The sequence below is a fragment of the Arachis stenosperma genome, chromosome 6 (genome assembly GCF_014773155.1).
Source record: "Arachis stenosperma cultivar V10309 chromosome 6, arast.V10309.gnm1.PFL2, whole genome shotgun sequence".
In the NCBI taxonomy this organism is placed as follows: Eukaryota; Viridiplantae; Streptophyta; class Magnoliopsida; order Fabales; family Fabaceae; genus Arachis; species Arachis stenosperma.
In genome coordinates, this window is record NC_080382.1 from 143,993,494 (window position 1) to 144,005,997 (window position 12,504).

Sequence of the window (12,504 nt, forward strand, 5' to 3'; positions counted from 1 at the left end):
AATATAAAATTTAGAATTTAAAAATTGTTTACATAATTTTAAGCAATGTAGCTATGAATGAGCAATATTACTGGCATTTTATTAAATTCTTTATTTTTCCGATCATATTTTATTAAGAAAAAAATACTGAAAAATAATTTTTAATTAGTCAATATTAATTAATTTTTTTATTTTAAAAATTTTAATTTTTAAAAAATTTATAATTTATAATTAAAAAAATTATTTTAGAATTTATAATTTGAAAAAAAATAAAATAATTTAAAAAATTTACTAATATTAATTAAAAACTTTGATTCTCTAATATTACTCTATTAATTCACCAAAATATATAACAAACAAGTGAAAAGTTACATGAAAATGTTTATTAGCATAATAATTAAGTAAAAGCCATCCCATCAGACTTCAATCCCTTACCTATTTTACAACTAACACAGACACATTTAGTTTTTGTATAGGCACATTTATTTTACATCACGTAAGTGTGCCAAGACTAGATTCGTGTCGGTGCCAAGTATTATTGTTGCTCTTATTATATTCATGGCACAATTTTGTAAGCTTTGGTCCTTTCTATCCAATTTATAAATGATTTCTTGGAGTCTCTAAATCCCAAAAAGCCATGCTCTTTGGCTTTGTTCATGTTATCCAAAACAGCCTCCATTCCCAATATAATATCCGCAAACCACCAATCACCAACATCTTCAAGCTTAGTAGCTTGCAAATTATTCTTTTTCACAATCTCATCCCAAACACCACCTTTGTCTTTCATCAATTCCGACAACCTCAAACTCGAACCCTCAACAAACCCATACTCTTCAATCCCAAACTTCTCTGCCAACACCTTCCACAAATGCTTCCACCTAAACACGTCACCGTTACTAACGTTAAACGCTTCGTTTCTCGCACGTGCGTCCACTGCACCCCACACGTGCTGCTCCGCAATCAAATTGGCATCTGAAGCCGCTGAGTAACACTCCCATGCAGCTTTGGTTCCTGGGAATCTTAACGGAACGCCTTCGTGTTTACAAATAGCTGCGTAAACACAAAGGGTTCCTATAAGATTCATCAGGCTATACGGTGAAAATCCAAAGATAACTCGTGGCCTATTTATAAACCATGTTAGGCCTTTTTTCTTTTGGGTCATTTCAAACAATATGTCCTCGAGGGTGTAGTAAAAGTTTGGTGCATTAACACGTGGCAAGTCTTCAGTGAAAGGTGGCTCGTTGGCCTTGATCTTTCCGAAAAGCTCAAAGGGCCCTACATAGTGTTTGACTCCTGTTTGGAGAGACACGTGGCGGAGATTGGGAGCGTTTGGAATTAGAGCGTTGAGGACGTTGCGGAACATGGACCCGTTGACTTCAATATTTTGGGCCTCAGTGGACTTGCTGGTCCATGAGACATAAAATATGTGTGTGACGTCAGTTAGCGGTGAGAGCTTCAACACGACGTCGTTTGGGTTCGAGATGTCGCATTGAACATAGTGGACAGGGTGGTTGGTGTTCCATGCCGGTCGATTACGCCGCGCTACGCCGTAAACCTTCCATGGACCACCTGGTGTGTTTTGGAGAGAGAGAATTTCGGCTAGACTATTGCCTACAATGCCTGTCACGCCTATAATCAATGCCACATTTTGCAAGTTTTGTGATGATTCATCGATTTCATTGGATATATTCTGCATGCAAAAACCAAAATATGAATTTATGTTAGAGATATAGTTAAATACTTAAATCATTAAAGCAATTTTAATGTTTAGGAAAATAAAACAAAGAACATATAACAGGAAAACAACATATTAATGTCATTTAATTTGAACTTACCTTGGCTGCAGCTCCAGTAGATCTTTCCCACCACCAGCTCATTTTATTTTATTTTTGGAGATCAAGATTTAATTAAGGGTAAGAAAAGATGGCTTTGGTTTTTAGCAAGTGGTGGCAACTTTGATTCTTTGATATTTACTTTCATGATTCATTCAGACATATATTATATATAGTACTAGGATTCAGAAGAAACGATGGCAAAATAATATTAATATATAGTAACATAATCTTGGTTTGAATTGTTTTATTTGATGACAAGTGCCATGACATACATACATAAGACTAAGTTGATAACTTCACATTAATGATTGAGCACAGTAAGTTGTGGGGTTGGAGAAATTGTACACGGGACCTATCTAAAGAATAGAGAACATCCTAGAACATAATCATTCTTCATTTTTGGTATTTTTAATAAGGGCATACTGTAAAGATTGAAATGATACAAAGAGGGAGTATAAATTTTTTTTATAATTTTTTAATTATTTTTTTATTATTTAAAATATGAGTCTTATCTTTATTAATCTCTCTTTTATTCTATTAAAAAAAATTTATAAACTTACATTGTTACCATATAATTCACCTTCTAATAATCATTTATATCATAACATTAAATAAAAATACAAAGTGTTAAAAAAATAATTATTGAACTATTATTCACATACAACTAATTAATCAGTTTCCGTAAAAAAGAAAAACTAAAAATTAAATATAATTTTTTTACCAAATATTGTTATTTAATAACTAATTTATAGTATAAATACTCTTTTGCTTATATAGCTCTTTGCATTAATTAAAAATTAAAAATAAAAAAATGTTCAATAAAACTATACTAAGAGTCTAAGATGCTAGCATGTGAGAATAATAAATATATTGGATTAACAATTTTTTTTTTAAGTTGGAAAAGGTTACAAAAAGTTTCTTTAAAATAAAATGTATTATGAGCCATTTTCTTTTTGGATTAAGGACTTTTTATTTTTTGACGAGAAGAGAAGAACCACTTTTCTACAAATTTAGGCTAGATAAAATGATACCATTTCAAAAGTAATGGACATTTTTCAAAGTCCAGCCCATAGAAACCATAGAAAAATACCAGCTCTTATTTAGGGTGTATTTCAATTCATTTTAGATCTCTTTAGTTGGGATAATTTTGTTTAAATTACCTGTGTTTTGAAATGGCCATTTTTATTGTGTTTGAGTTAGTGTCTAAATTTTGTCAAATAATGTTATATATTTAATTTTTTATTAATCAAGTTCAATTAAGTTAATTTACTATAATAAAAATTATTTATAGTTAATATTATTTTAAGTTTTATTATTTAACTTAGATAGACTTGGTTCATAAAAAGATTTAGATATATAATATTATTCAATTTTATCTAACTTATTTTTTATAGTAAATTTTAAATTTTTTAAATTATTTTTTATATATTTTAAATTAAATATTAAATTTTAACTTTTTTTGATAACTTAGATATCTAATATTACCTTTCAAACATCATAGCAATCACCTTTTAAAATTTATCTATTAAAATTTAGAAGAAAAACATATATTTGTTTTTTCAAATGACAGAGATAAAAGCAAAAAGTAACTTCCTAAACCACCAACACCTCACCCCCAAATAAATAAATATGGTAGACAAAAGAGTTAGGCTAAAAATAAATGGTGAATGGTCCAAACGAGTATACAACGAGAGTAAATAATTAAATTTATTTTTAAAAGATTGTTTATTTTTAAAATTAATTTAAAAAAATTAACTAAATTTGTATTTTAAAAATTTTAAATTAATCACGTTAGTTTTTCTATTATTTCTTTTATTGATGACATAAAAAATTTACTAACACGGTATATTAAGTGACAAAAGTTAAGTTGGAAAAGATTACAAAAAGTTTGTTTAAAATAAAATGTATTATGAGCCATTTTCTTTTTGGATCAAGGACTTTTCCATTTTTTTGACCAGAAAAGAAGGTCTATTTTTCTACAAATTTGAAATTTGGGCTGATGAAATGATACCATTTCTAAAGTAATGGACATTTTTCCAGCTCTAGAAACCATAAAAAATATCTCTTATTTAAGGTGTAGTTTAATTAATTTTGGGTATGTTTAGTTGGGATTACTTTTGTTTAAATTAAGGATAAATGCGAATCGAATCAAATTGGATATAACTAAAAGTTCGATTTAATCTGTATTAAAATTATCGAATCGGATCTAATATCTACAATTTTTTAGTTTAAATTCGATCTGATCTACATATTTGCGGATTGGATCGGATATAACCGCAAAATACAAAAATATTTTTTAAAGCTTTTTTTTATTAAAAATATCAATAAAATTCTTTTTTTCTATTCTTTTAAATATGTTTACTTTTAAAATAATATTAAACATATTTTTTTTAAAATAATAAATTAAGGATTAAGTATTTTTTTTCTTCTTTAAGGTTTGGGGTCAAAAACAAAATCATCTTCAACCTTTATTTGGTATTAAAATCATCCTCAACGTTATAAAAAATTATAAAATCATGCTTTTCACCCTAAAAAAACAAATTTACCCTTACAAAAAATAAATTTTAAAATTAAAAAACCTTTTCCCAACAAAACTCTTCATTCCAGTTACATTATTAGCCACGAGTATATTGCAAAAGATGCTAGGATAAATGGAATAGAAGATGTGGAAGTTTTGCCACCACCTCCAGAAATTAAAGATAATACTCCATCACAACAGTTGTTAATTACTTCATATGCACCAGATCTGGGAGGAGACCCGTTTTGCTTTCTGATGAAAGTCAAGCTCTTCTCACTCATCCACTCACCACCGTTCAACCTCATCCAATACCAATAACCCACTGAACCTCATTCACCCACCACCATACGCACCGAATCATTCATACCTCTACTTTCATCTCTCACTTAGAGACACAACTCACAGACTCTTTCTCATAATCCACCAACACTATTAACAACAACAATAGAAGAAAAGACAAAAAGAAATAACAATAATTTTTTCCTACCCACTACTATATCTCTTTGCTAACAACAACAACACTAATAATAATTAATTTAGTCATGTTCGTTCCTTTTAATTAATGGTTTAAAAAAAAGAAAACAACAAACATAACACAAACAGGGGATTTAGGGCTGATGGAGGATGTGGTTAGGTGCGAGGAAGAGACGGACTACCTTCGCGTGGTTGTTGACGTTTTCTTTTGCAATGAGGAGATGCCCTCGATTGCTTCGTGAGTAGGAACAGACAGAGGTCGAGAGCTTTGGTTGCGCGGATTCACAGATATGTGGATCGGATACATAAAATATGCAATCCGATCCTATTAATGTGCGGATTATATCCAATAGCCTTGCAAATTGGATCTATATAACTATATTCACAAATTTTGGATCGAATTAGGATAAATATCGCAGATATGCAGATCAAATCCGATTCATGAATACTCCTAATTTAAATCACCAGTATTTTAAAAATTATCTATTAGAATTTAGAAGGGCAACATATATTTGTTTTCCTTGATAAAAGCAAAAAGTAACTTTCCTTCCCCTCCCCCCTCCCAAATCAAATAAATATGGTAGACTAAAGACAAATGGTGAATGGTCCAAACAAATTTATACAATGAAAGTAACTTGTTAAATTTGATCTTAAAATATTATTCGTCTTTTAAATTTGTTTTTAAATATTTTTTTATTAAATTCGTCCTTCAAAGATTTTAAGTGACACCACAACATACACTTAAAAGTCTTAATTGAGTATTAACATGATAAATTTATGAAATTAGATGAAATTAAAACCTAACTGATGAGAGAATTTGAGGCATTGAAATCTCTCAATTTGAGATTGATTTGATCTAATTTTATAAATTTATCATGTTAGTAGTCAATTAAGACTACTAGATATCTATTATAATATTACTTAACATGCCACATAAACAAATTCTGACAATGTTATAAACAAAAATGACAAAAAAATTAATATGACTAACTAAATTTATGAAAGACGAATTTAATTAGATTTTTTAAAATCTAATTTGACTATTTCAAAAACTGATAAGAAGAGTCCCAATATACTCCAACTCTTCAAAGTTGTAAAAATCTATGGCAAAAAAAAGATTGGGAAGTGACTCTATCTCTGAGAAATCGTTGACAAAGTAAACGCGTTTGGCATTGGCAATTGACAACGATTATTACCATTATTCGCTTGGGTCAATTCTCTGGTGTAGAATGACTGGCGCCTTCTACATGTGTAGAAGTGCGGTGGCAGATTTTAAATATGACAACTGTCCCTAGAGATAGACAAGTTCTGATACGTGGTAGAAAGTGCAAAAGCTGTCTTTTATTGTGGTCACGTGTGTTCTGTCACGAGGAGATTAAGTCAGCAGAAAATTGTAATTAATATCACTGATGTTATTGAGTTAAAAACGAGCTTGACTTTGTTGGTTTTTTTTGTTTTTTTTGGACAGTGCCAAGGCCCATTAAGGGCCAAAAGCACAAAAAGTGGATAGACCCCCCAAGACCCACCCAACCCAGAAAGCAAACTCCATCAGATCCCTTGTGCACCATTCTTCCTAAGGTTGCCAACGAAGCCAAACCCTCTCCATTGTCATCTCCCACTTGCAGATGCCTGAATCCCGTTCCAGATCAATGCAACATCGCTGTAGGTAGCGTTTGTTTTGAGGTACTAAGACAGAGACTGAGAGACTGAGACTCAGTATCGTGTTTGTTAGTTCAGAGACTGGTACTAAAATTTCTGTCTCTGTCTCTAAAATTTCAGTATTTTAGTACCTCAAAAAAGTAGGGACACAGGGGACTGAAATTTTTAGAGATGGAGACTGAAACTTTAATAACATTTTATACCTAAAATACTTTCATTTCAATTAATTAATTCCAATTTTACCCTTTGTGCAAATTAAATTAGAGTTTCATTCTTGTTTCAATTCCTGTCTCCCATTTTGTACCAAACAGAATACTGAGATTTATTTCAATCCCTATCTCTTAGTCTCTGTCTCTCAGTCTCTGTCTTTCCGTCTCTGTCTCTCCACCAAACGCTACCTAAGAGACTTGTGCGCCATGAGGTTCAGCCCAGATCTCAGAGATTCCACCTCCAGATCAACAGTTTGAGAGCTAAGTGGCTTCATGCATATCCACCACTACACAGGTCTTGTTGGAAGCCATCATTAGTTGAATAGAAACCATAAACCAGAGCTAGGTAAGAAGTGAAGCGACGGAGAGCTCTTGTTGGGCTCAAGAATATTGTTCTATGTTTTATCATGGTACTAATTAAGCTTCCTTTCTTTTAGGGGTTGGGACCGGAATTGTACTTCATTTGGCACCCCGCACCACATCCTTCCAATTACATACCTTCCCTTCAAATTAGTTGTCGGCAGATGCACCCGCCACAGCCCTCCAACTACCAAGTCTCATGAAAATCGTAGATCGAGGTGAAGAAGCCCACTGTAGCTAGTTCTTCCGGCAATGCAGCAACTCCAATCTCTGCGTTAGCTGTCAGCACTTACTCCTAGAGCGTCGAGATATTCACCGGAGTAACCTCAACCCCCTGTCTTCCCAAAAAGCTCCTGCCTTCAGTCAAGAATTGTTTCCCAACATTGAGACAGCCAAATTATCCTTGCGGAGGATGTTCCTTATAGAAATTGGCTTATGCATGACCCAATTTTGGTGGAGAGCTCCCTGATGTGTGAGTCTTGCCACCTCATGCGCTAATGAGTTTGCTTCTCTGGGCACCCAGGTAAAACCACAATTTGGAATGCCTCTTGTTAAATGTCGAATATCATCTAATACAACTTGAATTTCTGCCACTGATGCATGTGACTTTAGTGCTTGAATGAGAATCTGATTGTCTGATTCTATGATAACCTTTTGCATTAGAAAATTCTGTGACATAATTAACGCTGCCCTAACTGCTAATGCTTCCACAGCCAATGGCGAGGCCACAACTATGGTGGAGTTAATTCCTGAGAGGAGGGTTCTATTATGATCTCTGAATACTGCAGCCGTAGCACCCACAGACTGAGCTCCAGTGAAAGCTGCATCAACGTTGCATTTGCTCCAACCTTACAGCGGCGGTTTCCAGGTAACCCTGCTGCCTAATCTTGTTACAGTAGTTGCATGCTTTACTGGTTCTTCTATCATTTTCGCAAATTCTAGCTCCATTAGTTTAGCCTTGTGAATCACCATTATAGGATTAGGATTGATCTTCTGATATATTGCTAGATTTCTCGCTTTCCACACCTCCCAAACTAGATCATAAATAGCCCCTGCATTCAACCTCATTTTTCCTAGAAGTTCCATCATCCACTTCTCAAAAGAAGAAACTGTTAGGGCCATATGACAGCATTGAATTTGTGCTATAAACCAAGCCGCTCTAGTCCAGGGACATAGTAGCCATGCATGCTCAATGGTCTCTGGTTCCTGCAAACAAATAGGGCACATAGGGGTATTAGTAATTCTTTTATCAAAAAGATTTCCAAAGACAGGAAGAATGTTATGCGAAACCCGCCATAAAAAGGTTCTGATTTTTTGAGGAACTCTTAAATTCCAGATCTCCTGCCGTAAGAACTTTAAGTCTACACTAGTGGATGGATTATTGTTCTGTAGGCTCTTTTCATTCCGAGCAACATGATATCCCGTTTTGATGGTGTAAATGCCATCCAATCTGAAAGGCCAACAAAACCTATCCTCCCTACCAAAAAGACTTACTGAGGTTCTAAGGATTTTATCAACTGAAGCTCCATCAAAATACAACTTTAACTTATCCATATTCTACCCCTCTCCTTGAATAATTAGTTCCTTCACAAACTCAATATCAAGGTTTCTAACATCAAGATCCTTATCCAAGTTCATTATCCACTTATCCTCTAGACTTCTTACTCGCTCTCCGTTCCCAATCAGCCATCTACCATTTCTCAAAAGAAAATCCCTACCATGAATAATACTTTTCCACATCCAAGATGTTGCCCTTCCCACCTTGGCGTCTTTAAAGTCATCCCTTAAGAAGTAAATAGCTTTTAGCACCTGTACCCAAATCACTTTAGGATTTTCAAAAATTCTCCATGCTTGTTTAGCTAAATGTGCTATATTCTGACAATATAAGTTCTTAAACCCAAAACCTCCATCCTTTTTACTGGCACATAACTTCTCCCAACTCTTTCGATGAATACCTCTTTCCTTACCCGAGGACGCCCACCAAAATTTGGCAATTTTCTTACTAAGCCGTTCACAAAAACCTTTAGGAAAAAGAACCACATTCATACTATAGGCAGGTAACGCTTGAACAATTGATTTGATGAGGACCTCCTTTCCAGCTTGATTAAGAAGTTTTTGTTTCCACCCTCCTAACTTATCCACCACTCTGTCCTCAATCCAACTAAGAGCACTATTCTTAGATCTTCCCCAGTGAGCAGGGATCCCAAGATACTTACCTGGAATATCCCAAGCTGACAAGCCCAAAATCTCTTCTATTTCTACTCTAGTCCTGATAGGAATTAGGTTTCCAAACGTGATCCCAGACTTGTCCAAGTTGATTCTCTGCCCAGAAGCTTTGGTGTACAAATTCAAGATGGTAATGAGCTGGTAAATTTCCTCCTCACTGTCTTTTGAGAAGATTATACAGTCATCTGCAAAGAGGAGGTGTGAGATGGCTAGTGCGGTAGGGGCGATTTTAACTCTCGAGATTCTGCCATCTTCTTTAGCCTTATCCATAAGAATGGTAAAAACCTCAGCTGCTATTATAAAAAGGTACGGTGATAGGGGATCCCCCTGCCTAAGATCCCTCCCCGGCTCAAAAGTCATCGATAACAATCCATTAATCTTAATCTTATAACTTACTTGGCTCACACACTTCATCAACAACTTTATCTAATGCGGGTTAAACCCAAAAGCCCTCAAAGTTGCTTTTAAGAAAGACCACTCCACCCTATCATAAGCTTTGTTCATATCAATCTTAATAGCTAAGTTCCTGGAAGCATTTGTCCCTTTTCTATTCAAAACATGAAACATTTCCTGAACTATAACCAAGTTATCTTGGATTAGGCGGCCACCCACAAAAGCACTCTGGATGGGGAAAATGATCTTATCTATTATTTTTCTAAGCCTAATAACCAACATTTTAGAAATAATCTTATATATAAAGTTGCAGCAACTAATCGGTCTTAGCTGATTGAGAGTTTCCGGGTGATTAATCTTAGGAGCCAAGACTATAAAGGTTTCTCCAACACTGCTTGGTAGATTACCATCATGAAAAACCTCTTAACAACATCACATACTTCTTTACCAATAATTGTCCAGTACTTCTGATAAAAGAGACCATTGAGACCGTCTGGACCTGGCACCTTAAGACTTCCCAGGCTGAAAGTAGTCTCTTTGATTTCCTGATCAGTAACCTCCTTCATGAGCTCCGCATTCATATCCTCAATCACTCTAACAGGAATATGACGAATGCAAGCAGACATATCCAAGTTCTCCGAGGCCTTAAACAAATTCTGAAAGTGCCCTACTGCTAGCTTGAGAATATCCATTTCCCCATACACCCAATTGCCTGTAGAATCCTTTAAACTCTCTATGCGATTTCTGTCCCTTCTTTGAATGGTAGAGGCGTGAAAGAAATATGTATTCTTATCCCCAAATTTAAACCATTTAACCCTCGATCTCTGACCCCAATATTTCTCCTCTTGCCTCCATAATTTGGTAATCTCCAATTTCAGATTGTTAATCTCCTCTTGTCGAGACTCAGAATAATTGGCTTCCTGCAGATGTTTGAGGCGACACGTTAAATTTCCTATTTCAACATCAGCCCTCTTAAAACTGTCTCTACTCCATTTGACCGATTCTTCCTTACAATTCTGTGTCCTTCGAGTCAGATTTGTCCAAATGTCATCCCCAGTATTTGCGGCACTGCTCCATCCTCTCCTTATAACAGAGTCGCAATCAGCATGGTCCACCCAAAAAGCCTCGAACTTAAAATTTTTCCTCCTTCGTCTTCTAGGATTAACATTGAGAATTAAAGGAGTATGATCCGAACTAATAGGAGGTAAGGCTGAGAGCGTAGCATTTTGGAAAATTCTTCTCCATTCCCAATTGGCAAGAACCCTATCTAGCCTTTCCTTCGTGACACAACCATTCCTTGGATTACTAAACCATGTGTATTTTATCCCTTGTAGCTCCAAATCCAAGACAGCATTCTCATGAACAAAATTCCTGAAAGATTCGATCTGACTACTCGGTTTAGGATGCAGACCTACTTTCTCATCTTGTGAAATAACATCATTCAAATCCCCAATCAAAATTCTTGGCAGTGTCAAGTCATTATCTACGAAGGATAATTCCTTCCATAACTCCTTCCTTTTCTTATAATCTGGATGCCCATAAACAAAAGTAGACTCCCAATCCTCATTATTACCACTACTAACTTTAGTTTTAATAAAATTATCACACCGGGCATAAACATGAATATTTACATTACTTTTCCAGAAAATACAAATACCTCCGGATAACCCTCGGGACTCTACACAAAACAAGTTATCAAAACCTAACTTTCTCCTAACCCTATCACAACTTACTTTACTAGCTTTAGTCTCCATAAGAAACAAAATAGACGGCATATGGTATTTACAAATACTTTTTAACTCATGCACTATCGAAGGGGCTGCCATTCCTCGATAGTTCCAGCTGACAACAATCATGGCTGATGGCGGGCATATTAAGGCCCGCCTCCTCGGCCATGTCTGTTCCAGTCTCAGATTTGTACTTCTTACCTGGTTGTTGCACACAAATTTCCTTGGAATTCTTTACCTCCTCCTCATAATCTGCATTGATGCATAATCCTCTTTTCCTTTTGAGGTTTAAATGCATTCCCAAGTTGTAAGCCAGCTCCAAGGCCTATTTGACATCATTCCTCTTCTGAGCCTTTGCAATGTAATCCTCTTCCATTTCTTGCTGATTCTCTGGTAGCTCAATAAAATACTTCTCCCTAGTTCCCACGCTTTGAAACACAGTTCTGGCACCTGCATTGATGACTCTTTTCATTTTTGGTTTTTCCCTATAGCTCCACAACTGATCAGTAACTTGACTCATACAATCTGTCCCCCTCCCTGTTAATTGCAGCATTCCATCATTGAGTTGATGATTCTGCTTGAACCCCTTCTGCCAAATAGCTTGTTCAACTCTTCTCTAATTGATAAGCGCCTAATATTATCTTGGCTACCTTTCTCTACCTGCTTGCTTGCTGTCTCTTCCTGAGATACCATTAGGCCAGCGAGTCCAACCTTATTCTTTGTTGTTCTCATATTAAAAGGTAGGGCCTCATTATTTTCGTACACTTGTGCATGGATCTGATTTTCCTCATCCCTTTGCCCACCATCCCAATTATCCCCTCCTGACACTTGAAGCTTATCCTTCCCTTTCCTAGTCCTGTTTAAAAGGTCTGCTAGCCTCTCACCTGATCTTGACTATTTGTCTTCATACAAATCACGCCTGGGTGATATACTTACTGAATCATCATCGATCTGCACCCTTGATCCCTGGCTCTCTTTATGACTGAAATTTTGTTGCTCCAGGACATTCAAAAATTCTCTGAAATGCTCCCCTTGCCTATCACCTGAACACCTTGCATCTGCCCCTCTCTCCTTGGGAAGCTCCCATTCTCCGCACTTTCCACCACCCGCTTGTTTATTCTCCG

The 12,504-nt window shown here is 35.3% G+C and overlaps 2 protein-coding genes across 2 annotated transcripts; both read right to left on the reverse strand.

The window, feature by feature from the left end:
* Window positions 1-316: 316 nt before the first annotated feature.
* On the reverse strand, window positions 317-1,926 carry LOC130935128 ((S)-8-oxocitronellyl enol synthase CYC2-like). Its single transcript, XM_057864707.1, has 2 exons — window positions 1,815-1,926; window positions 317-1,669 (listed from the first exon to the last, which is right to left on the reverse strand). Exons 1-2 carry the CDS (start codon window positions 1,854-1,856, stop codon window positions 536-538), a joined length of 1,176 nt encoding a protein of 391 aa, XP_057720690.1. The 5' UTR covers window positions 1,857-1,926; the 3' UTR covers window positions 317-535.
* A 5,471-nt stretch (window positions 1,927-7,397) lies between these two features.
* LOC130934913 (uncharacterized) lies at window positions 7,398-8,588 on the reverse strand. Its single transcript, XM_057864435.1, has 3 exons — window positions 8,358-8,588; window positions 7,929-8,240; window positions 7,398-7,838 (listed from the first exon to the last, which is right to left on the reverse strand). Exons 1-3 carry the CDS (start codon window positions 8,586-8,588, stop codon window positions 7,398-7,400), a joined length of 984 nt encoding a protein of 327 aa, XP_057720418.1.
* Window positions 8,589-12,504: the final 3,916 nt, after the last annotated feature.